At 45.3% G+C, this 27,083-nt stretch overlaps 1 protein-coding gene across 5 annotated transcripts in view; it reads right to left on the bottom strand.

Moving 5' to 3' along the window:
- Positions 1-223: 223 nt before the first annotated feature.
- The window catches only part of Ptpn3 (protein tyrosine phosphatase non-receptor type 3), a 149,533-nt gene continuing 122,673 nt past the window's right edge, over positions 224-27,083 (bottom strand). For all 5 annotated transcript variants that reach the window (XM_051187839.1, XM_051187842.1, XM_051187840.1 and 2 more), the window contains exons 20-26: positions 16,778-16,868; positions 16,447-16,508; positions 15,375-15,521; positions 7,971-8,099; positions 6,701-6,846; positions 6,070-6,205; positions 224-3,688 (exon numbers count right to left, since the gene is read on the bottom strand). In XM_051187839.1, coding sequence (XP_051043796.1) covers positions 3,611-3,688; positions 6,070-6,205; positions 6,701-6,846; positions 7,971-8,099; positions 15,375-15,521; positions 16,447-16,508; positions 16,778-16,868 — 789 coding nt within the window. In that variant the 3' untranslated portion in view covers positions 224-3,610. The remainder of the gene's footprint in view (positions 3,689-6,069; positions 6,206-6,700; positions 6,847-7,970; positions 8,100-15,374; positions 15,522-16,446; positions 16,509-16,777; positions 16,869-27,083) is intronic.

Below are 27,083 nucleotides of genomic sequence, written 5' to 3' on the forward strand. Positions count from 1 at the left end.
TTCAGCAACCCTGCAGGATGAAGGGGGAGGGGACTTTCTGTAAGCTATTGTTTCCACAGCATTAGAATGCATGCAATTATGGACTAAAATTGGCCACCCAACACGAATGCTAAGGCCAAATACTGCATAACCAGCGGGCTGGTGAGATGGATCGACAGCATTTGAGTTGATAGGGGGAGGGGCCGAAATCAGACATACAAATAAAAATGTTGACAGACAATAATAGAGTTGCATAGCCTGAATGCTTTTATATTAACCAAACTGTTTTTCAGTAGAGTCCCCGACAATAAGTCAGAATGAAAAACATTCCAAATTTACAGAAAAACATATTGCTGATTGACTAAGATACTTTACAAAACATGGCTTAGCACAATCCTTTGGTTGCTCCAGTGGTATGAGGATGCTCAAGATAGTGGCATAGCTAGTATCAGTCTCAAGATCACCAGGGCTTTGCCATCTTTAATAGGTCTACTCTAGGATGACAGGCAAGAACCAAGAGGGTGGCAATCTTTATCTTCGTAATTCCACAGTGACAAGGGCTGAGACAACCTCTTGGGGACAAGTCACAGAAATGGAGTATGCTCTTCAGATTTGGTTACAGTTAAATTGCTTCCCTGAAATCTAACTGTGAGCTCATCTACTCCACCTGATCATCAGTCCCTTTCAACAAAAGCAAACACACAAACACACAACTAAGGGCTGAGGGTAAAGCATCTCCATAAGCCTAGGACTGGACTAGGTCATGGCTCTTACAGTTTTTCCCTGTGTATAATGTCTTGGTTGCCTTGGGAGGATGAAGAGGCCACTTACTGCCCCCAAATGAAAAAGTTTAAGGATGGGGGTGGGAGTGGATCAATCAGGAACACAGCTGTGAGAGACTCTACACTGGTCTCAAAGCTTATTTAGATAACAATGACCGTGGGAGGAAGCTAAAAATACGGCTACAAGTTTGAGATCCATCTATCCTGTCTCCCTACCCCTAAACAAACTTAATTTTTTTCACCATGTGTGGGTTCTTGAGTGATGTTAACAGGGGACCCATCTGGATGAAGGCAGCAGATTGGGGTGTCTACTCTGATCTTCTGGAAGGTGCTAGAATGTAGGCTATAAATATCTTCTTCATTCATATCCAGCCAAATTTCCCAGGCAAAATATTTAGCCTGATTCTGATGCAGTTCTTAGGATGAAACATGGTTTCTTAAGAGCAACCGTGGGAGTGTGGGATGCAGGGAAACAGGAGCTCAGAGCTTTGGTTTGTAATTGGTGATGTTGTCTCTGTTTACTCGGGTGTTCTGCTCCTTGAGATTATCTTCTTGTCATCCTTCCCAGGATTCCATGGACTTTGCTGCTGGCAACATCTGTTGTGTCTGAACTGCTGGCCCCACACAATGGCAGAGAGGCCAGCTGCAGCCTTTTCAAGCTTCACGGAATATTATGTAAGTGTAACAGCAGCATTTTCATGACCACACTCAACAGCTTGTTTTTAGAAAATAATAAAACAATCTCCAAGGACATTTAGACATTGAAAGTGCTTTGCACACAAGGTGGTGACAAACATTTCGACAAAACGATAATTTGCAAAGCAGCCTGATACCCCTGAAATGCACCCAATGTTCTTTGCTACTCCTCTTTTTGGTTCTTTGTGGAGGGCGTTCTCAGAATCCAGGTTGAATAAAGGTACCAGTCCTCCATCTTCTGGGCTTTTGCCCTCTGGGACACTAGGCTAGGAAAACCCAGTGGGCTCCATATTTTTGGTGCAATTTGGGGCCAACCACAAAGAAGTCAACCTCCCTAGGTCTTCGGTAGCTTTGGTTTACATATTCTAGTGGTGGGAAATTCACTTCTATAGAATGATCTCATTTTGCTTTCAAGTTCCAACTGTTGTTTCTCTTTATTTTATACAGAAAGAAATACAGTCACAGATCCCAGGTTCCTAGGCTGAGGGCTACTTGGTATTGAGTGGTCTGGAGAACCATTTTAGTTTTTCATTACACAGGGCACTGGGCATTGTACTCTCCCATTCACATCATTGAGCAGTAAGATGTGTGTGGGTAAAAGATGGGCAGGAGGGAAATGGATGGATATGCTGAACCTACAGATAAAGATTGCTGGGAAACCTGGGCTCTTCTGCACAAGTCCTTACCCATCTTGTAATTAGGAAATGCTTTAACTGCTTCAGTGCCTGCTAAGTATTGATGTAGCTTCACCTACTTACATGACAACACGGAGTGCCCTTCTCCCATAAGCACCACTAAGAAACCTGCTAACACTTTTCTAGATACACAAAAACTGCTATTTAAAAATACCACCTTAAAGCATTCATGTAATTTATTTTTCCTTAAATAATAATTCGCTACAATCCTGCCACAAATTAAAAAAAATTTTTTTTCCCCATGGTATTCACAGAGCAGAATTCTTGAGGACAATCAAAATCCCAGAGTACTTTGAATAAATTAACATCAAATTGTGTGTATATCTAGATAGTCTGATTCTCGCCTCTGAAATGAAATGGAGACCACTGTAACCAAGGGTGAATGCACACATCTGTCCTGTACAGAGGCTCATTCTTTACATAAACTCAACAGTAATTTGAATCAAGTTAGGAATCCTGAGAGAGTCACCCATCACACACACACACACACACACACACACACACACACACACACACACACACAGGACACCTTCGAGAAGCGGTGTTTCTTATGGTCACTTACTAGAAGGTCTTTTCTCAGAAGGGTTCAAAATTCTGAATATTTGGATGCTACCACATGATACCCCCCCCCCCAACCCACAGGAAAATTGTCTTGTTTCAAGTGTGAGAGCTTGAAGTAGCAGCAATCCACATAGAGATTCAGTAGTCGGTGATTCCAGTCATGGTGGCTGAGTATACAGTAAGGGGTGAGCAGAGGCTCGGCTGCTTCTAAAGCTAAGACTCAGCATTACGCAGCGTGGAGTCTGGTTCCCAGCCTCAGCTGAGAAGTCACCTGAACATACATTATGAAACAGGTTCAGGCACTGGCTGTGATCCTGAAGAGAGGAACTCGGGGGTGGGGAAGTGGGTGCTTTGGAACACGAGTGCAGAAGGGATGGAGTAGAGGCAGAGGGAGGGAGGGCAGAATAGACCCTGTTCATCCTCCAGCCTGAAGTCCCTTGTGCCCTGCCTGCGGTACATTCATCTGAGTTTTCCCTGGCGTCAGGGGAAATGGATATCAATTGCCAAGGAAGTTCAGCCCTTGGAGTCAGTCCCGCACAGATCAACACACAAAACACCTGAGCAACCACAAGTAGCCACACTGTCTGGCTTCTGGAGGGAGGAGTGTCAACAGTGCAGCTGGCATCCCCTTCTCATTGCCGGAAGATGGCTGACGGGGTGGCGATACTGAGGGAGAAACACAGTTCCCAGTTGGAGATCCCTGTTGCTTATCTCTCTGGGCCCAAAGACGTCATAGCGGCATGCATATCTACATCAGCAGTTCCTATGTACAGGATACCTTTTCCACAGAAATTTAAATTTAAAGTGCCTAGGTTCAAATAAGCTCATCCCTTCCCACAGTGACCAGCATCTCTGGGGGCCTTCAGGGGAATGAGGAATGAACGCTTCACAGTTGTCCTAACTGGGATCCAGCTTCTGGATTAAGCCTTCCTCATACACTCGAAGAATCGCTTCACATACAAACTTGTATTGGCTCTGGAAGAGAAAAGAAAGCTGTCAAGTCCAGAGCATCAGAAGTGTTGCCTCACACCATGCTTGAGAGTGTCTCTGGGACATTTATATTCTCTCCACGTGTGCTAACTCTGTCTGGGCCTTGTGCTGGGGAAGAGTGAGGTGAACTCAAATCTTCAGACTGGGAGGGGGCCTGCCCTCAGAGAAGTGTGGGCGGAGGAAAGCGGTGAAGTATGGGAGTTAAGTACTAGCATTCATCTTTCTCTGATTACTAAATACAGCTTCTATAGTTCCTGTTGCCATGCCTTCCTTAGCATGATAGACTGTCCCTCAAGTTATGAGCACAAATAAACCCTTCCTCTCATGCTTGTTAGGCGCTTGGCCACAGTAACAAGAAAAGTAACTAATATAAGGATGACACTGATGTGGAAACTCTGTGACAAGAAAAGTCTGTTCTGAGAAGTGTACAAGAGGACCCCGCTGTCCTGGCCTGGAATACACGGGCATGTCTAGGGGTTGGGAGGTGGGTGATGGAGGATAGGAACACAGGTAGGCTGGGATTGGGTGTGGGACAAGGAATCTAGATTCCTTTTTTCTTAAGAGAGTTAGGGAAAGATGCTGATTATGAGACAGACCTTCAGTAACCATGGAGGATTGATTTTAGAAGTCCCTATGGACACCCAAACCCTCAGGCACTCCAATCTTTTCTATAAAATAGTACAGTATTTGTGTATAGCCTATGAGCAACCTCCACATACCATCCTTTTTGGCAGGACACGGTGGTACACCCATTGGGCGGGAGAGGCAGGTGGATCTCTGAGTTCTAGGCCAATAGTTTACATAGTGAGTCTGAAACAGCCCCTACTCAAATACCACCAAAACCCCAAAGCAAAGCAAACATTACCTCTTGATATTTCTAATATCTAATACAGTGGGAACAGCTGTACTGTACTTTATGGGGAATAAAACAGAAAAGAGTCTTTATATGTTCATGCAGAAACATTTTCTTTGCTATCTTTTTAGCTGTGACCACTTGAATCCTTGTATGTGGAGCCCCAGATACAGAAAGCTGACAAGGTCTTGCTAAGTTGTCCAGGTAGGTCTTAAGATTATAACCTTGGGCCACCACCTTTGGACTAGCTGGGATTAGAGCGTCTTCTACCACCAGGCCTAGCTGGGGTGTGCTATGATTTGAACCACCATTTATTTATTCTTCCAAACAGGGCAAACAATGACCTTAAGTAGATGATTCTTTTTTTTTTTCCCTTAGTTATTTATTTATGGCAAAGGGAGGACAGCTTGCCTTTCAGGAGATGCCACTCAGCTTGGTATCCTTACCTACTAAGATATCTCTACGGCTGAGCTGGTTTCTCTCAACTGTATTTCCCAGGTATAAACTAAGGACTCACAATCTTTTAGGGAAATTTTATGTCTTTCCAGCAGCCCGTGACTGCTCTTAGTTGGTTAGAACAGAGTTCCTGCTCCTTGCTTCCTAACCAAGCCTTCTCAACCACCTTGCAAGTTTTGTCAGGAGGCTACTTCCCTGTCTTTGACAAGTTATTCTTAATATTCTTCTAGAACATTCTTGGATACCCCTGGAGCTTTGCCCATCATGGCTGAGATTAAAAACCAGTTCTACTTAGCCCAAGCTTGGGTGTCTTCTATTTGGACAACACTGTCTGGTGAATGAATGACCAAAGGCAGGATAGCTTCCATCTGCAAAAGGGGGAAACTGAGGCCTACAGAAGGGTTCAGGGTTACCCAAAGCTTGTAAGTGTGTGAGGAGGAGGCCCAAATCATGCTCTTTTTACAATAACCATACCCTGCTCTTCTTGCAACTCAAAATGACAAGCAGATATTTTCTCCCGAGGACACCTGTCATATCAAGCGCCCTGGCATGATACAGTAGGAGACAGCTCATGGTGAGGGGACCCGAGTAACTGTTTTCCTCTGATGGGTGATGACGGGATGCAAACAGGGCTGCTCTTGGGCTGAGTGACAAATAGGATATGCCGGAGATAAACAGAATGCATGCAAATGGGTCTGTGCTTTGTAGTCACTGTGCCTCTGACACGCTGTGACTCTAGGCACTGACTCAGTCCCCTTGAACCTCATTCTATTCACGATGACCCTGGCTATGGACACTCCTGTGTGAGCTCAGGAAATATGGATCTCTGCCTTTTTGTCACTGTTGTTGTTTAGACAGGGTCTCAGTATGCAGCCCTGGCCGGCCTGGAATGCTTTATATAGACCAAGCTGGCCTCAAATTCAGAGATCCACCTGCCGCTGTCTTCTGTGTTGGGAATAAAGGCAATCGCCACTATACCTAGCCAACATCTACCACTGTTTTCCTTACTACTTTTTCTTTTTCTTTTTTTTTTTTTAATTACTGAGTTTCTACTTACTGATGTCTGCACCATCATGGCCCGCTGGTCTCTCATTTTTCGGACAATGTCTAGTGGATAAACGGGCAGGTTCCTCTCAATTAAGCACATGGCTGTTTCCATAGTGACCAACACGCCTGTCCGCCCTATTCCAGCACTGGGGAGGAGACAGAGACAGAGACTCAGGATGGGCATCATTTCTGTAGGGCTGAGCTGAACCCCTGCCCCCCTCACCATGGCCTGCCCCAGGGTGAGTCCTAATGCTGATTTCAAGAACAGAAAGCACACATTCAGGTGTGATCTTAAGCTTGTCAAAAGAAAAAGCCCATCCCCACAGGTCCTAAGACTGGGACTCAACAAGAAACCCATCCACGAAACCCAAAACTCCACTCCTTCTGAGTCATGCCTGCTGTTGAAGTCAGAAACCTCAGGACAAGGAGGTGGGGTTTTCCTTTTCAGCATCCAGCTGCACTTGCATGATTATGACTTCGTTACATTTCAAAGCATTTAGAAATTGTTAGGAAATGAGCATAGTTTTACAGGATCATTTGACTTTGTGGGATAAGGGTGGGTTTGTTGTCTGCCTATTTCTCCTGGCCTTTCCCAAGGGGTAGAAGAACAATTTAGAACAGAATGCAGTAAGGCTCAGTACCTGCAGTGAACTAGGGCAGGCTCACCGTCTACCCTCAGGGACCTCACGTACTTCACAAACTCCAAGAAGTCTGAGGAGTCATCAGGCACGCCGTGGTCAGGCCACGCAACGTACTGGAGATGGGTCACTGTGTGCTCTTCCCCAGTCTGTGGAAGATGTGGCCTTGGTGAGTCATCAAAGCAATGAGCCCTGCCCTGGACACCAGCCAGGGTGGCCTTAGCCTCAGTGTCCTCTTGTGCCTCTGTGCTCAGCCCTGCTATGGTCTCAGTCAATTCCCATCAAGCTCCCACTTTCCCAAAACACCACTCTTGTCCCCAAGACACTGCTCTCTTGACCTCTTGTGCCTCCAGGCATTTCCCCCACCTGCTCCTATGCATCCTGCAGCCAGGGTCATCCACGCTGCCTCTGTATAGTGTACATACTTTAGTCTGGTGTTGAGGCCTTCTTGCTCATGACCATCAGGGGCCCCCTACTATCATGTGGCTAAACACACCTTCCATTGCTGACTTCTACCCTCAGTACACATATAACACAGTGAAGCTTAACTAATTTTAGAGGTAAGGTCTACTGGCATTAAGCATGGTTACAATGCTGGGCAACCATTACTTCTATCTCCTTCCAGAACTTTCATTTCTACCACCCAAATACGACCTCTATAGCCATTACAATGTAACTCCCCATTTTCTTCCCCCCGCTTTTTTATTTTTATTTATTTATTTATTTTTTTTTTTGTTTTTCGAGACAGGGTTTGTCTGTGGATTTGGAGCCTGTCCTGGAACTAGTTCTGTAGACCAGGCTGGTCTTAAACTCACAGAGATCCTCCTGCCTCTGACCCCTGAGTGCTGGAATTAAAGGCGTGCGCCACCAAGCCCGGCCCTTCCCCTTCTTCTAACCAGGGCAAATACCATTCTTCTCCCCATGCCTGTGAGTTTAGTATTTTAGGTATCCAGATACATGTAATCTTAGCACTTACCCTCTTGACTGGCCTCTTTCATTTAGTATGTCTTTCAGACTCATCCCACAGAAGCATTTGCCCAAAATGCCCTCCTTTTTTGAGGTTGAATACTACTACACAGCTAGGCCTAGTTCATTTATCCACAAATCTGATGGGCAGAGCCCAGGGCCGCCTCTCGCTCTTGGCTACTGTGAATGGCACAGATATGCACGTGGGGCACTGGCAGGTGACATGGCAGCAGAGCTGGACACGAAAGCCCACAGGGGCTACTGACTGTGCCCGCCCCACCACCATGCGCCTCCCAGCCCTGCTCACCTCAGTGTTTGTAACTAGCATTTCTCGGGACACATAAGCGATGGTACAGTCCTCTGCCTGACATTGGATGTGAAAGACGCCGTGGTCCATGACGTCAGGGGGATCCGGCCAGTACTGGTGACACTTGGTCTGTAACAAGCCAGAGAACACAAGTCAGGCTTTTCTGTAGGGCATAACCAGGGCAGTCAACTACACGGCATCCAGTCACATCTGTTCAAGTTGAAGTGACAGGAGATGAGAAACTCAGATGAGACCCACTTGTGCCCACGGCCTGAAAAAGGGAGTCAATTTACCTTCTAGGGTTTGTTTACTGGGAGAGCAGTAGGGCCTGGGTTTATAAGGTGGTGAGTCAGCCTACCAGAAGCCAGTCCGCCCTGGCTGGAGCCTGAAGGGAGTCAACTTCCCCTCTATGGTTTGTTCACTGGGAGAGCAATAGGGCCTGGGTTTCAGGGCTACCTACACTCTGCCCAGGCTGACCCTCAGGGCTCTTCATCTGCCACCCCACCTCACAGGCGCCTTGGGACACAGCAGTTAAGAGCTCACTGGGCATTGGATAGGGACCTAAGGGAAGAATTTCCTCTCGTTGGTCATCTGACTTCCAACAGTCAAACTCCTTGAATCTCAGGTTTTCACAAACTGACAGAGGCAGGAGAGGCGGCAGTGTGGAGTCCCTTGTGGGTGAGGTCAAATGTGATTAACAATACCATCGTCATAAAAGCTATAGTAACTGAGTTAGGGCGGTCAGGTTCCTCAAAAGTCCTCATTTAAAAAGCCTGCAAGCAGAGACAACTCTTCATGTCAACAGTGCCTCCTACAACCTCAAATGCCTTCACAGGAAATAGGGTCTGGGACCACAGAGGGTACAGACTTTGCACCTGCCTCTCTGAGGGCGGTGAATGGCTCAGCAGGTAAAAGCACTTGCTGGGTAAGCTTGGTAGTGAATTCAATCCCCCAAATCCACAGAAGGAGAGAGCTGATCCATAAATGCTTATTTCCACATGTGTGCTCTGAACACACACACACACACACACACACACACACACACACACACACATACTGATAATAAATAAAAATGAAAGTTGTAAAATATTTTTTTAAAGGTGAGTTGGGCCAGAGGTTAAGAGAAATGTCTGTTTCTCCAGAGGACCAGGGTTCAATTCCCACTATCCATATGACAGCTCACAACCATCTGTAGTTCTAGTCCCAGGGGATCTGATCCCTTCTTGTGGCCTCTATGGTCACCAGGTACATACTGGTACACAGACATACATGCAGGCAAAGCAATCATATACACAAAATAAAATGAAAACAATAAAAAATAAAATTCCCAAGGGAGCCAAGACTTCCCATACAGCAAAGGAGAAATCCAGAGTACTGTACACACTAAGTGACTTGCCATGGCCAGGAAACTGTTGTGACAGAGTGTAGCATTCATTCTACGGTTTGTTACAGTGTCTCCCAATAGAGCAGCTGTGGCTTGCTAATGTAACCACCTTTCCATGGTCTATTTTCCCTTCCAAACCCTGCAGCCTCTTCCATAAGCCATTGTAGTTCCCAGCTCTGGTTTCTGTATCAAGTGCAAGTCTAAGCTGTGCATAGTTACTCTGCCAAGCTTTGACTCATTTAACAATTATTATTATAGATTTCTGTGTTGGTCTAGCTACTCAAGCCATCTTCTTGCCTTGGCCTACTGAGAGCTTGCCTTGTAGGCATACACAGCTTAAAGAGAAAAAAAAAAATCTTTCTCAAATCTAGACTGGTACCGGTGTAAGTAAAAATGGCATTTGTTTATAGCAGAAAGGTGGTATAACTAACAGACACACAGAACTTGTCGGGAAACAGCTCTCCTCGCCTTTTTCTCAAATGTCACAGTGAATATCCGAAATTAAAAGTATGCTGTGGAGGCTGGAGTTTATTGAAACAGTTTGGATAGTTACTCTCTGCCTCTCCAAGATTCAGAGCGCTCGCTGTCAGCAGGACCAGAGGCAGGGCTGCCAGGCAAAGGCTGTACTCCTGTCTGTCTGTCCATCTGAACCCGTGTCAATCTCATCTATACAGAAGAAAATTGCCCCACGGGCTCCTGCCCTAGGATAGCTGGGGGACGATCCTCTCCAAAGTGGAACACACTGTACAAGGGGTTACAGACCTGCACTTTCCAGTAGTACCTTTATCCACATGGATCTGCAGGGAACTGGACTCATTTTAGGTCTATCTGGATCTGGATGCACTAGGGCCTTGCTCTCCATCCTGTTCACGTGTGCTAGAACCCAGTGAACCTGTCTCTCATGCCTGCTGGGGGAGGGGTATAGAAGCCCCACATCTTTGGATAGTATCTGTTAAGCCCCAGGAGGTGCTTTTATGGATGCTGTTTATACTGGCCTCAGGACCACTCTCTGAGGTACGAACAGTGGCTATGAATGGATTGACCGAGGCTTAGAAGACCTCACCCCATGTCAGGTCACAAGAACTACGGGACAGAGCCTGAATTTCATCACAGGTTCGTACCCTCTGAAAGTACAAGGCTGTGAGGACAAGAGGAAAAGAAAGAGGCCTGGCACCACCAAGAAGCAGGTTGTAGAAGAACAACAGACCCTGCAGCTGGTTGGTAGGCCATAGCTACTGGCAGATGTTGCCCGGACTCGGAATACTGTCTCCACAAGGCATTGTAGGCCCACGAGACTGCTCTCGACTTCTGGTCCTAGCCATGCAGAAACTCTGAGAAGAGGACTTGGGAAGAAAAAGTAACACTGAAACAGCTTTGGAAAGGAAGCGCTTTAGGGTTCCAGAGGAACAGGCAGAAGGCTGGGTTCCTGGCAGAGGAAGAATGTCTCAGGAAGATGGGCCAGATGGGGTTTGTGGGAGAGCCGTGGGCTCAATTAAGAAGGCTGTATCATCATCTCTTGTTTTTTTTTTTTTTTTTTTTTTTTGCTAACTTAGTTGGTCAACAAGCATCCTTGGGGGTGGGTTTGATGAATAAGAGATGCTCTGGCATTATCCTCTGGGTGCTCTCCAATCTAGTCAGTCACACAGGAAGAAAGGACAGACACAGGTTGGGGCAGATCAGGTAGGAGTTGTCACTGAACAGAGTAGACATGGAGCTCTGGACTACAGGCCTACAAGGATGAGGCAAGGGCAGATCTTTTAGGCCAAAGGGAAAGGAGACAGAATGTAAAGGGTCACCTGGGCATCCAGGGGACAACAGAGCTGCACAAAGGGTTCAAGTTGGTCTGGAGTCAGGCAACATTTTGCTCTGTGTATTTAGGGCCACTCCAGGGGATGGGCAGGAAATGCTGGCTCAGACCTTCTGGCAAGGCCCAGCTGAAGGTAAAGTGGATGGGACTAGCCTATGGAAATTCTGGGCCAGCGAGCTGTTACTTCTGCTGTGGGAGAGAAATGGGAAGTTTGAGAGGGTGCTGATGGCATTAAGCAATGGTGAGTGGATGAAGTAAAGACCTGAGAGCTGAGACCTGCTTCAGGTGGCTAGTATTGGTGGCTAAGTTAAGTAACCCAGCCTCTGGCTCCGATGGTAGGCTCAGGTGATGGGCTCCATGTATACACATGAGTGGCTAGTTGGTGGCTTGGGGATCTTACATAATGGCAGTAGGAAGATGTGTCCAACCAGAGAGTAAGCAGTTAGCCTGAAGGTTCGAAAGACGGAAGGTTTGTAAGGCTACATGAGGACATGAAGGGGCTAGCCACACTCAGAAACCAGGTCTACGGGGAGGAGCCATCTACCCTCTAAGTGCACAGTATCAAGCATATACACAGAACAAGGGAGTTGCAAGAGGGAGGTCCATGTCACCCCAAACCTCTTCTTGTCAACCTCCTGACACTCATGGGCTTTACTGCTACTCAGAGCAAATCCACTGCCTCGGGTCCAGTGAGACAATGGAAACTACGGCTTAGCCATTCTCAACACTCAGAACCATTCAGGAGGTAGGCATTGTCCTTTGTTATGACGTGGAAATTGGAACCTTACAGCCTATTCAGTGCTTTCAGAGATGGCTGGGACAGGAAAGATTAGCCACATTATTCATATTTCGACATAAACTATATATAGCCCCTCTTCCCAGGAGGAAAAAAAAAAAAAAAACATCCGATGGAAGGCCAGGGATATTGTTTCCCCTAAGCCTCAATAGAGAACCTATCCAAAAGCACCCTCAGTAGAAGTGAACAAGGACAGAGGTCAGTGGCCCTGCAGGCTGCAAGCTTTCTGAGCGCAGGTGATGAGGCGCTGCAGGTAGCTCCCTGAACAAAGAGACTGCATGGACTCGGTGCAGTACAGGAAGGGCATGGGACTCTAGGGCATGCCTGTGGGGAGACCCACTTTCCTACAGCCATGAGCAACATAGGGAGAACAAACAGGATGCGCTAGAAAGTTCATCTTACAGCAAAAGAGGGGCACAGCCATTCACCTGGAATGGCTGATTCAGAAGTGGTGATCGGCTGGGTCTGGAGGACAAAGGGTGCAGGTCACCTGAGAATCTGTAACAGGAGAGGGAAGCAGGCACTTTACACTTTGAAAGAACAGGTTTTCAACTATTGATGAGTGACAAAGTTGCCAGGGCCAGAGATGCTCAAGGGATGGGTAGGCCTCCTGGGACTCTCTAACACATGGAAACAGGGTGGTGAGTTACACTGAGAAGAAAAGGTTGGGAAACACGCTGGGTCACAAGGAGACCTCAGATGACAGGAAAGGGCAGCTGCAGCTTGGAGCTGGAGGGTCGAGTCCTGGAAGAGCGGGCGGATGGCGGTAAGGTTTCTCGGATCATAGGAAATATCTTTTTTCCTGAGCTGGAACAAGCAGATGAAGGGAAGGAGGAGCTGCCACCAGGGCTGATCATCTGTCACCTATCATTCCTTTAGGGGCTCCCAGTTCTGAGGAGAAGAATGACTGTCTATCTGCAAAGGCAAGCGTGAGCTCTCAAACAGCAAGAAGCCTGACACCAGCAAGCCAGCATCAGTGCTGAGTCACTGGGCAGGTTAGCTTTGAGGAACAACATCGTGAACTCAGAGACCTCAGAGTGTCGGCTCTGAAAACTGCTCCTGAGGAGACGTGCAGTCTGGGCACCCAAAGTACCAGAATATAAGGACAAATGAAGGCAGGCAGAACACAGGCTATTTGCTATCAAAAACAGTAGAATTGGAGGCTGCCAGGTATGGAGGCAGATTCTCGATTGTGGGAGTCAAGTGACTCACTGTGCCAGCAAGAAAGCCTCTGCCTGGGTCTAGGACCCCTGGAGCATTCTATCCCTAACACTTCTTCACTTTTTTCATGATACATAATAGAAAATGAGTAAGTGTTGTTGGCCTCAGCTACAGGGCTTGTGAGAGAAGAACACTTGGACTTAGTGCTTTATATTTGTTTTGACTGTTTGTTTTGAGATAAGGTCTCAGTGCAGCCAAAGTTGGCCTTGAACTCACAATCCTTGTGTGTCTGCCTCTTGAGTGCTGGATTACAGGTGTTTGCTACAATGCTTGGCTTCGTTGAACACTTTCTGAAAATTTTACCTATACTTTTACTTTTGGCAAATGATACTGGATTTATATTTAATAAACATATTTGAAAGGCTATTAGAGCAAACAACAAAAATAAGTTTGTTTAAAGAAGTAAAACTACAAAACAAATACAATGCAATTAAGGTAAATACAAATGGATGTTATTGCTATTGCTGGCTAACACGTGTATAGCATTAACGGTGGTCACTTGGTAATGCAGCACATGTGTTCCCTCTTGGCACATGGGAGGGCTGAGACAGGAGGAATATCACCAGCTTGCTATATAGAGTAAAATCTATTCCCCCCAAACAAAACAAAAACCACAAAAATAATAACACAAAAATGACCATGCACCAAGCACTCTTTGGAGAGGCTTCCTGTAGCAACAAGCTCAGTTCCCCACAACCACACTAAAATGGGTGATAGTGTTGCATGATTCCTTAATCACACAGGTGGGAAGCAATACCAGGAATTAACCCTGACCGGCTTGAGGGTCTGCTTTCCTACCTGCTGTGCCCCATAACCAGAGAGATGCCACTGTGCCCCATAACCAGACAGACGCACTGTGCCCCATAACCAGACAGACACACTGTGCCCCATAACCAGACAGACCCACTGTGCCACATAATCAGATAGGGAGCAGCAGCACTGTGAGCTAGCTCAAGGAGCTGGGAATCTCTAAGTTCAAAAAAAGGCCAAGAAACTCCATCCCGTATGAAAACAAAAGCAGATAAGAACAAGGCTCTCATCAGTGAGCCGGACAGCATGGTGATTTCACAGTTTCTCACAGTAACGGGGCAGGCAAGATGGGAAACCGGAGGCAGGAAGAGTTGCCAGGATTAGCAACTACTCCCAAATGAGTCCTTAGTGCCTCTGAGGAACAGTATTCAGGATGAAGTTTCTACCACCCCAGGGGACATCACACTTTTTTATTCTGATTACAAAATGAGAGAGATTCTGGCCAATCCACGAGTGACACAAAGGTCAGGATCAAGGCTAGAAGAGGTAAGTCCACACGATGATGATGATGATTATGATGATGACGTCTGCTGAACACTGGAAGCACACAGTTCTCTGATCTCTTTATATACACTGCCCAGTCTTTCCCAGTGCCCCAAGGTGGTGGGTACTATTTCTGTCTCCACTGTACACTGAGGAAAGCCAAGGCTAATAACTTCATCAGGAATAACTGTTTTCAACCCAGTCTGAACTAGTGCTGGGTAAAGATGTCAAGAGTCAAGGGTGTGCAAATTGCCTTTGCAGACTACAATCTTACTGTGTGAGGTGAGACATAGTTCCCAAATGAGCAAAGCCACACATGGCACAGGGGTCCCGGGGCAGGTGAGGTGGGGAGAAGTACTGCTTTCTAGCTTGTCTTTTTAAAATGTGTTTTTTTTAGATATACTATCTTATGTATATTAGTGTTTGGCCTGCATATACGTCTGTGTAACATCTATGTGCTAGTGTCCATAGAGATCAGAAGAGGGTATTGGAGCCCCTGGAAATGGAGTTACATATGGCGATGAGCTGTCATGTGAGTGCTGGGAATTGAACCCAGGTCCTCAGGAAGAGTACCCAGTGCTCTTTTATGTGCTTTGGCGTTTTGCCTGTGTAAGGGTGTCCAGTGCCCTGGAACTGGAGTTAACAGACAGTTGAGAGCTCCTATGTGGGTGCTGGGAATTGAACCTGGGTCCTCTGGTTCCTCTGGGCCACCTCTCCAGCCCCACTTCTAGCTTGCTTTAATAGATCCACATGAGGAAACGGGCAAGAGGAGGCCGCATTTCTCATCCCTGCAGGTGTTCATTTGGAGAGTTACAGGTCACTCGGAGTCCCTTTCCAGCCCTGACACTCATGTTCTACAAAGCACAATCTACACACATTTGAACTGGAAATCAAGTCACTTACCCGGCCTCGCTCTGTGAGAGTTGTCAGCATAACCACAAGAGACAACTTCTGATCCCAGACAACTTGCCAAAACTGTGCACAGGTGTGTGGCAGGGGTCCCTGAGCCGCAATGTACTTGTTCACAAGGTTAGCTGCCGGAATCTCCATCTATTGTGAGATCCATAAGGCGTTATAGATTACAGCGGTTATACATTGTAGCACACACAGAGTAAGCAGAACTCTCCATTTTATACTTTTCTAACAGCTAGCTGAATCACCCCAGAAAAAGATCTTATCCACTCACAGCTAGAAAAAAAAATTTGCAGCACAAAGCTGTCTTCAGATTTGACAATAATGTGAAGAGAATAGTGGAACCCTGATTAAACCGGTTCTTACAGGAACAGTTCTGCAAGGTCACACTTTTGCCGATGATGGCCCCAGGCACCAATATTGCCACCTGGTTACTTAAAAGTGGTTTTCAAAGTGGTCCACTACAGAAAAAAAAAAAAAAAAAAAAAAAAAAGCTTGTTGACTATGCCTTTAAACTGAGAAATCTACATTCAGGTAAGTTGCCCAGGATGGGTATGTGAGTGTGTCCCCATGACAGGCAAACCTTTTCCTTTTTTCTCTTATACATATGTATGTATGTATGTGTGTGTGTGTGTGTGTGTGTGTGTGTGTGTGTATATATATATATATATATATATATATATATATATATATATTACGTTTCTTTAACTTGTAGGCAGGGTGAGACTAATAGTACTCGGGCAAACACAGAAAGTTAAACATACCATCAGCAGAAATAAACATAAAAATGGCAATGGCCCAGTACTTTGGCAGATGGATGTTGGAATTAGAGCATGTTTGGATCCATCTCTCAAAGTTTTGTGGCTTTTCAGGTTATTCGGTAATTATTCAGTGACTTTGCTCCCTGTAAAGAGAGGCCTCTCACTTCTTCACAAAGCCACTGTTCTAGAATGATGGAGTGAATGATAGTGTGCTTTGTTCCGGGCAAAGTCCCCCATTCTGTCCCCACTGTCAAGACTAGGATCAGCGTGTACTTTTTTTATCCCCCACATTCCCAGCTTACGTCCACATAACTCGCGTTAATATAATCTTCGTCTCCCTGCAATAATACCCGGGTGGTGTCATCTGCCGGAGAAAGAAAAGTTTATCCATTATTTCAAGTGTTATTTTTATCATCCGGAGTAAACAAGGGTTCAGTTCCCAGCCCCACCTGCAGCTCTCTCCTCATTAGCATAAACACTATTCCCCAACTGTTCTGAGTCTGAGATGGCTGCAATAAAGACAGTGGTGTCTACAGACACACTGAAAACCAGTCCAGAATCCCAGACAATATGTTTTAAAAAGGGAAGCATTGTCTCATGAAGGGGGAAGGAGGCATTGGGCTGGATACTCACAAGGCAGCACATCTTTGTATCGGTTTTTATCCAAATTCTGAGGCAGCTTTGCAAATGTAACAGCTAAGCCTGGCTTCTTTCTGTAGAGTTGCTATCAGACAAATAGAGAAATTAAAAACAACAAAGTCAAGCCCCACATAATCCCATTGCCATGAAAAACAAAAACAAAACCCCAAAGCATAACCTAATGGCAAAGGTTTTCATTCGAGAACCCAGCCAATCTTTTTTTTTTTTTTTTTTTTTTTTTTTTCTTTCTTTTTTCCTTCCCTGAGACAGGGAAGAAATCTTGGCTGTCCTGGAACTTGGCTCAGTAGATCAGGCTGGCCTGGAACTCAGAGATCCACCTGTCTCTGCCTCTGGAATTCTGGGATTAAAGGTGTGAGCCACCAACGCCTGGCTAAACCTCCCAAATCTTAACATTTCAAAGTGACCCTATGTTACACAGCAAAAGAAAACTCCAGTAAGAAATCCTATCCTGGTGGAACAAACCAACTAAAACCTTACATATATCCAAACTTGAGGATCTGTAGAGAGAAAAATGCAGGCAGGGATTGAGTCATAGTCAATGGATCCAGGTAGAACCTTATTTTTAGGGCAATTCCTTGGCAAGTGTGGGGGATGGAGGGGAGGAATTCTGACTCACCTAAATTAGTCTAAAACTACATTTTCCTCCTCAAGAGAATGAAATGTATACTTTGCTTAAGAACAAGAGACTTCATTCAGCATTTTGGGAGTACAAGCCCACAGCAGAACACAGTAACTGATACAGTAACTACCTTTAAAGAGACAGTTCTCCAAGCATACAATTACCACTAGAAAGTAAAAGTATCCTATGCAAAGACCTGATGCACATGCTGCTACAGAAGCTGACATGATCCTCACCGCAGCTGTGGGAAGTATTGGAAATTTTGTAAGAGACAGTTGAAGCTTAATTGCTTGGCCCAAGATCTTAAGTCAGAGAGACTCAGGTCTGATGGGAGCCGGCCATACTTTCCTTTTCATTCCTATATAGCTGCTTCCACAACTGTAACAAAGCCCTTCCCATAAGTACTTCTTAGTAGCTCTCCAGGAATTTAAGTAGCTTTCTCCCCCTTTTCAATGATAGAAGGGGTAATTTTTTTTTCCCTTACTGCAAATTTGGGAATTTAGACTGGTACTATTAAAAACAAACAAACAAACAAACAAAAAGTTACTTGTAATCTTACAACTCCCCAGTGGTCTTTTCATATTTTCCAAAGCTTATTATTTTCTATATATACATGTATGGAAATACACATAAGTATGTGTATAAACATACACAATGCATGTATATACTGTCTTCTTATAAATATTTTTATGTGTATGAGTGTTTTGCCTGCATGTGTGTTTGTGCACCATGTGTCTGGTGTCCATAGAAACTAGAGAAGGAGCCAAGCATGATGATGCACGCCTTTAATCCCAGCACTTAGGAAGCAGAGGCAGGCAGATCTCTGTGAGCTTGAAGCCTGCCTTGTTTACAGAGCGAGTTCCAGAACAGCCAGGGCTACAAAGAGAAACCCTGTTCCCTCCCCCCCCAAAAAAAAAGAAAGAAAAGAAACTAGAGGAGGATCTAAGATCCCCTGAACTGGAGTTACAGACAGTTTTGAGCCTCAACAGGGTGTTAGGTATCAAACTGGGTCCTCTGGAAGAGCTGCCATCTCTCTAGACCCAATATTACCTTCTTAGCATCAAAAAAAAAAAAAAAAAAAAAAAAAAAAGAGAATGAAGTAATACTGGTATTTCTCATGTGATAGTCAATGAAAACAAAATATTTTAGAGTAATAAGTACTTGTGATAGTTTTTTTGGGGGGGCATTATTTTGTTTTTCAAGACAGGGTTTCTCTGTATAGCCTTGGCTATCTTAATTTACAGAGATCTGCCAGCCTCTGCCTCCTGAGTACTGGGACGAAAGGCGTGCACCAGCACTGCCCAGCTGTAATAATTAATGTTGATTGTCAACTGGATTGAGTTGAGCTAGGTTAGATAAGTTAAAACTCTGAATATGTGACATATTCTACAGAGGTGGTTAACTCAGGAGGACAGAGCAATACTGAGTGTGGTGGCACCATTTCCACAGGACCAGGACAGGAAGGAAGGCAAGAATGTCTATGACAGTCATCCTTCTTCTGCTTCCTGGATGCTGAGGTGAGCAGTTCTGCTTCATATGCCCTGCACGGTGATGCTCTGATTCAACACGGATCCATAAACCATGAAGCCAGGCAAACATGCGTCATGACTTCCGAAACCCAAGAGCCCAAACAAGCCCCTCCTCCCTTTTGACCATTTCTCTTGGGCATTTGACACAGAAACACAAAGCTAACACAATAATTCTCAGAAACAATTTCAATATTGATTTTCTCTAACCTTGTGTTTTACAAATCTCTAGCAGGACAAGTCCTACAAGTCCTCTTTAATTCTAACCAGGCAAACATTTCTCAAGCTAATTTAAACCAAAAGATCTCAGCATCTCATAGCCAGCAAGCGCTCTGGGAAACCCTGCTGCAATTCTGAAGCCTGTTTTACCCTCCTTATTACATGGTATCTGTCTCCCATGCTGCAAGATATTCTCCACTCCAATGGTTTTCAATGGCTCAATAATCTAATTATTATAATTTATCTTAATTTTTAGCCTGCTTTGTTGCTAGCTCATTCTACATTCTTTTTACTCTGACAAGTATCTGAGAACAGAATTACAGCTTCTGAGCATATTTGCAAGGACTCTGATATGTATTGCCCTGCAGGGATGGAGACTGGTCTGTTCACCAAGCTGTAGTAGCCAACAGCTTCAATTAAGATTGCTTTGTGTTTTGAAAGGGGAGACTGAACATCCATCCCCAGCCATATTTCTGTGCACTGTATTGTTTTATAAACTGGCATCTGTTAGGTCTGTTTCTCTCATTAGACAAACTGCATAGAACTTAGCAGAAGAGAGTTAACATGGAGTGATGGGAGATGTCATTCTGTAAATACGTTTCTCTTATTGTTTAATGAATAAAGCACTGTTGGCAAATAGGAAGGCAAGATAGGTGGGACTCTAGGAGACAAGGAGGATTCTGGGAGATGTAGTAGGGAAGGGAGTCAAGATGTAGGGACTTGAGTGGAAGAGGTCCAGACCCTCTCTCCAGTAAGATAAGACCACATGGAACTACTTACATTGATAGAAATGGGTTAATATTTAAGACAGAGCTAGCCCATAAGAAATGCTAGTAACAGGTCAGCCGCTTTATATCTACACAGTGTCTCTGTGTATTATTTGGGGCTGACATTGCTGTAGGACCAGGCTGGGGGGAAAACTGCTAGTAACAGTGGAGATTCAGAGTCATAACAATGGTACTTATACAACTACTGGATGTTTAGAATTTGCCAGTTCTAAGAACTCAACTACTGACCTATGTATGACCTGGACAGTTTCAGCACTTAACAATCTAAAGGAAGCTATTGAACCAACTCTAAATACCTGTTGGCTTTTACAGACTATGAGTACATTCCAGAAATGAACCCATTATTCATTGCAGGTTCTGGTCTGATGCTGGCAGAAAAAAGCACACAAGCCAGTCACATTTATCTAAATGACATTTTTCTTCTGATTAACTATGTGGAAGTAAAATCCAATTAAGCGAATATGAACCAGCACCTCTAGCCTCTAGGTAAGAAGATAGATATGTTTTCAAATAACAGAAATGTAAATGCAATGAACCTGAGTTCTAGCAGACAAACACAGACCCAGCTTAAGGTGTTATTTATCATAAGATTTTACATGTATCTCAGTAGTAATGACTTATAATAAACTATCAATGTTTAGGCCCTACAGTGCACCACCCTCATCCTACCAGCTCTGAACGTAAGGAGAAATGACGAGGATGTTGGCTGAAAGAAGCTGCTAAGGAGCAGAAGGATCTAGGTGATGATCACATCTCCTGCTGAGTCCCTTGAGCTGAAGAGCTGGCCTTCTTTAGCGCATACAGGTAGCTGGACAGAGACAGGGCTTTGCAGTGTAAATGCTTTGCATCGGCTTCCTGGCATTAGGGTGCTCTGATCACCTTGGGCACCACACTCTTCTTCCTCAGTCAGGGTGGCATGATTTGGGTTCCACCAGAAATCAAGGCCAGGCCCAGCATAGCAAATGAGAGCCACCAGCAGCAGGAGCAGAGAAAGCTGAGAGCCTCAGGATGGGGGGAGGATGGTAACAAAAGACAGGGAAAGGTAAGGTGGGGAGAGGAGATGAGGTGACCCTGGCTAAAGATAGCAAAGTGCAACTAGAGTCTGTCAGGGAGGTGATGTTAAGATAACCTGCTGCCTGCACTCCATAGCCACCACTCAGCTGTCCCCTCCATGAATGCAGGAATCATGTCTTATTAACCACAAAGAGCTGAAGGTCAGCACTGTAGCTGTCGCACAGTAGGTGCTCAATAAAAACACTGCAGTGTTGGGAGCTGTTGCTTTACAAAAGAGTAGATGCTAGTGTTGAGCTTGGGTCAGCAATCCTTATTGCTTGGAAGGCTAGGGACGGGTTACAGAGTGAGCTCAAGGATGGACTAGAAAACTTAATGAGGCCAGATGATGGTGACGCACACCTTTAATCCCAGTACGGGGGAGGCAGATGCAGGCGGATCTCTGTGAGTTCGAGACCAGCCTGGTCTACAAGAGCTAGTTCCAGGAACGCTTCCAAAGCCACAGAGACACCCTATCTCAAAAAACAAAAAAAAAAAAACAAAAACAAAAACAAAAACAAACAAACAAAAAAAAGATTAAGGGTACTTGTTGATATTGCAGAGGACCTTGGGTCAATTCCCATAATCATTTGTAATTCTATTTCTGGGGAATTCAACATTCAACTCCCCACTTCTGATCTACACTGGCACCAGGCTGTGGATATATATGTGGTGCAGACATATATACAGGAGAAACACTCAAAAACAAAATAAATCTGAAAGAATGAATGAACAAACAAATAAGTTGGAGATGTAGTTGAGTGGCAGAGCACTTCACAACGGTTTAATCCTTAGTATTGTACAAGAAACAAAAAACAAATAAACAAAAAACAAAACAAAACAAAAAGAAACAAAAATAAAAACAAAAGGTGTAAGAAAGGTGTAGGCCACACAACTAAAGCATGACAAGACAAGCTTTCTTAGACATGTCGCCATATAATTAAGTCAGGGAGAACCTATTCTCAGAATGGCGCCAAGATGAGCTTCTCTTGGTATTATCTGGTAGAAGCATTAGTAGTAGCTCACGTTTCCTGGGAGACACTGGGGACATCCCTTTTCCTCTGAACCTGGCACAGCCAGGGGGCAAAAGACACTGTCTAGAGGGCACCTGGAGCTTCTACTGACCTTTCCATGAAGGTAGGACACAATGAGCAGGTACCAGTGATTCTGGGATCCTTAGTGGAGTGAGGGCATGATCCCAGGTCCATGTGGCTGGCATCCTAACAAGTATTTTTGTGTATTTCACAGACAGATACACTAGATGGAGGAGCATGTCCTCTGGAGATGGTGTCTTGACCTTGAAAGACACCACATAGGCCTGGCTAGCCTGGAACTCGTTTAAATACACCTGCCTCTACATCCTGAGTGCTGGAATTACATATGTGCCATCATTCCCTTTACTTTTCCTTCCCTCTCCTTCTCTCTGCTTTGTCGTTTTCTTTCTTTCTTTTTTTGGAGGGGGGAGTGTTTCCAGACAGGGTCTCTCTGTGGTTTTGGAGGCTGTCCTGGAACTATCTCTTATAGACCAGGCTGGTCTCGAACTCACAAAGATCTGCCTGCCTCTGCCTCCTGAGTATTTGGATTAAAGGAGTACACCACCACTGACAGATTAGTGATTGAATTTTTATGTGTATTTGAGTCAAGGTCTTGCTATGCTGTCCACACTGGTCTCAAAACTCCTGTGTATGATCCTCTTACCTCAGACTACAGGTGCCCAATACCAACCCAGGTATATTTTAGTTTTTAGGGGTTTGTCTTTAGCTCTATCTTATTTTTTGTTATGTTTATGTGTGTATCCCTGTGATGATTTGCACACGTGAGTGTAGGTGCATGAGAAGGCTAAAAGACGAAGAGTCTGATCCCTTGGAGCTAGAGTTACAGGAAATCATGAGTCACCCACCATGGGTGCTGGGAAGTGCACGTGGGACCTCTGGAAGACCAGTCTCTGCTCTTGACAGCTGAGCTATCTCTCTAGCCCCAGATTTCATTTTCAGCATGGATCTAATTCTAGGTCTCTCTCTGACGAGGTGTATACACTGGATGAGTTCTTGAATATCTCCTAACCTCTTTTGCTCTATTTCTAAACAGCGATCTGTGGGCTATGGTTGTGGCTCTGTGGCAGAGTGCATGCTTAGGGTAGCAGAGGTCCTGGGGTTCAATCTCCAGCAGCAACAGCATGTAAAGGCTGATTCTAGTAACTCCTGCCCCATCTATTTCACAGATGATGGGAGAGTTAATGTAGCTGACATGTGAGACACACTCAGTAGACTGCAGAGTACTTTAGAAATGCTAATTATTATTGTCATTTTGGTACATTGGGGACCAAATGCCTTCTGTTTACTGGAAGACACAGGAAAGGATGAAGGAATTCCCTTAATGAAAAAAAAAATGTTTAAAATAAGTTTTACAAGAGTGAGGGTGGGGATATCAGTCTGCAGACCACAACCCTTGGGCAGGGACTCTGTGTCATGAAGGAGGCAGCGTCAATGCCTGCTGGGAACCAGGATCTTTATCCCACACTTGTCCACAGAGTCCATAAGCCAAAAAGCCATTTGTCAAGGAACTGGAGGATGGAAGGACTCAGACAGCCATGACTCTGGAATTGACAGCCCAGGGCTCCAAGCTCAGTGCCAAGTGATGATACCTTATGCAGGCTGGACATGGCTCTTGTAGCCGCTCTTGTTTTTTAAATAATAACAGCTATTAATTTTTATAGTGTTCTTATCAAGGGCCAGATGATGCAGTAAGCATTTATCTCATCTAATCCTAACAATCAATTCAGGAGACATCCAATTTACACATGGGGAGACAAGGGCCATAGAGGTTAAGGGGTGGGGGTAAAGGGTAGAGCCAGAATTTAATGTCTGGCTCCATGTGGCTAGACAGCCTCCCAGATAGCATTGGCATGTATGCCTCTAATGACAACTTCAAGGGCCAAGAACATCTTAGTTTCCTAAGCCTGTGTATGTGGTGGTTAAAAGAACAAGCTTGAGGTACTGGTACTCTCTCTGGGCTCCAGTCAGGCTCTCTGACTTCTACTATGAGAATCTGAGATTCTGCTCCCTCCTGTGTGCTATGGGATGAAACTGCTCTAACAGAAGTGATGTGAGAATTTCAGAAGCTGATGCCCTGGACACAGCAAGGGCTCACCAAGGCTGCCTTTCCTGGGTGTTTCCTGTTTGTTCTGGTCTCCCTTGGGTCCTGCTGCTTAGTGTTGACACACAACCTCCCACCCTGAGATGGTGGGTGTCACATGATGCTCCCAGGAGCCTAGGGCTCCTTGAGGGGCAGCGAGGAACACCCAGAGAGCTGTGGGATCGCAGCAGCTCCTTGCAGATTAGATCTGTCTTATCCAGTCACTATCTTAGACTTCAATAAGACATTATTTCAAAGAGGAATATCCTAGAACATGAAGTAAGAAGTATACCAGACTGAAGTATAAACCCCAATGTCCATCCTTCCTCCCTCCCTCCCTCCCTTCCTTTTTTTGGTTTTTCAAGACAGGGTTTCTCTGTGTAACAGTTCTAGCTGTTGTAGACTAGACTGACCTCAAACTCACAGAGATTCACCTCTCTGCCTCTTGAGGGCTGGATTAAAGGTGTGTGCCACCATTGCCCAGCTGTGGGTATTCTTAAGGCATCCTCTGGAGGGCAGGGAGAGGCAGTAGTGGGCAATGGGCCTAATACCATTTCTACCTTCTTCTCTGGGATCATTTGAAGCATCAAAACCTCAAGCGAGGACAAGGGAGGCAGCTCAATGAATAGAGGTGCTTGATGCGAAAGTCTGGCAACCTGAGTTCAATCTCCAAAACTCACATAAAAGAAAATAAACAAGCCAGAAAAGGCATGTGGCGGCTCATGCCTTTAATCCCAGCTCTCGTTGGGCAGAGGCAGGCAGATCTCTGAGTTCGAGAACAAGCCTGATCTACAGAGCAAGTTCCAGGATAGCCAGAGCCACAGAGAGAAAGCCTGTCTCAAAACAACAACAACAACAACAACAAACAAAAAACAAAAATCAAACAAACAAAACAAAACAAAAAACAACAACAAAAAACCCCCAGAACAAAACAAAAAAGAAAACACATGGCTTCACAAGGCTGTCCTTTGCCCTCTTCGTGCACGCTGCAGCACAAGCCCCCTGCCATACCATGTGCTAATAATAAATTAGTGCCCCTAAACACTCATAGAATCTCAGGTGACTTTGTTAAAACACCAATGTCTAGCCAGGCAGTGGTGGCTCATGCCTTTAATCCCAGCACTTGGGAGGCAGAAGCAGGTGGATCTCTCTGTGAGTTCAAGGCCAGCCTGGTCTACACAGAGAGACCTTGTCTTGAAAAAACCAAAACCAAACCAAACCAAAACACATCAATGCCTGGTAGCTGTGGGCTAGGTCCACGGCTCCTCGTGTGATTTCCGTACAAGTGGCTTCAGGCTTGCCCTTTAAGAAATACTTTCCAAGGTGGCTGTGTGGTGCAAAGGATTGGGCATTGGACTTCCAGTGATGAGAAAGAAATATTCTTAAAAACCTTTTAGAAGCTGTTGCAATCATTGCAAGGAGAACCTTATGGGGGCTTCTTAGATGTAAAAAGCACACCAAAGTTGAGCCAATAGCACAGAGGCTTTGGTTAGGCAAAGAGCATGGCTTCAAGTTCCCAAGGAGAGCCGACAGTGCCTCCTTGTGGATTTTCTGATCAACTGGAATTACCAGTTGCCAGTAAACACATACTCACAATTATAAAATCTTACCCTGTCTTGCTTGGTCCCATGATACAGCCCCCAAAATACATCAAAATTAAACAGCAGGCTCCTTGTGGTTAGAAGCCTCCTTCTCCATCCCTCATCATGCCCCCAGAGTAACTCCGACATATTGGCAGAATCAACAAATAGTCCACCACTGCCCTCCCAGTTCACAGCATCCCCAGCACCAAAAGGAGGAAACTCATGGAGTCTCAGCCTGGATTCACATCCTTGCTTCAGTTACTCTGGAGTATTCATGTCACAATTTCTCACCCAAATATCACCACCACAAGATGCAAACTTTTATGTTACTCGTCCAGGGTACTGGTGGCTTTAAAAAAATTGAGAATCTTCTATTGATGTGGGGGGGGGGTGTGTGGAAGGGAGAAGTCAACCACCTTTGCTTTTTCTCCCATGGAGTTCTTTCTACTGGCGTTCAGCTCACACTGTTCTCACATAGTTTACATTCTGGGCCCCAGGCTACTGTTGGGTAAGGCTTTTGCTTAAGGCTTTTTGCTTGGCATTCCTTTTCGTCTGCCATCTGTGCTACACTTTCTTCCTGAGTCACCCTGCAGTCAATACATTTGACAGATTGCCCACCTTCCTTTGTCTTTTTCCTTCTAGGGTTTTTCTAGTAAATGATGTATTGTTGATCTGTTTCTGAATCTCATTTGGCACCTCTTATGCCTACTTTGTGAGTTGAGACCATGTATGGCATTGTTTACTGTGTAAAACTGTTAACCAGATTCTTTTGTTTTCCTTTTTCTCCTCTCTCCTACCCCAAGACCCCTTCTGAGACAGGGTCTTACTATGTGGTCCAGGCTAGGCTTGAACCTGTGATCCTTCTGCGTCAGCCTTCAGCACACCCAGGCACCATGCAGGAGGCACCTGTTCATTGCATGAACAACTGCTCTCTTCTACCTTCAAACACATGGCAGATGACCACGTTCTGTTTTCATTTGGTTAGAGGTGGATAAAAGTGACTTGAGAGCAGTTGTGCTTTTGGGGTTTGTGTGATAGGGGCTTTGTGGGCGCTGTTGCAGGTGAGGCATGACCCTGCCTACTGCAGAGCCATCCTCCCTGAGAAGACAGCACAGACTTTATGTTTCTGTGGTCTGGTGGCTTTGGGAGGCCAGACACCGTGCCCTCGTGGGGGTGATACCAACTCTCTAAATCACAAGTGTAGTTGGGGGTAGAGTGCTAACGTGCTGCTATCCTGTGAACGGCACCATTTTCTGTCCTGTGGAGTTTCGAGCTCCTGTTGGCAGCTCTGTAGGTTCAGAGCCCCTCATCCTCAGTTTCTGACAGGCCAGGCCTGCCTACAGATTGCTGCTAGGAGAG

Source organism: Phodopus roborovskii, unplaced genomic scaffold (assembly GCF_943737965.1).
Source record: "Phodopus roborovskii unplaced genomic scaffold, PHOROB, whole genome shotgun sequence".
In the NCBI taxonomy this organism is placed as follows: domain Eukaryota; kingdom Metazoa; phylum Chordata; class Mammalia; order Rodentia; family Cricetidae; genus Phodopus; species Phodopus roborovskii.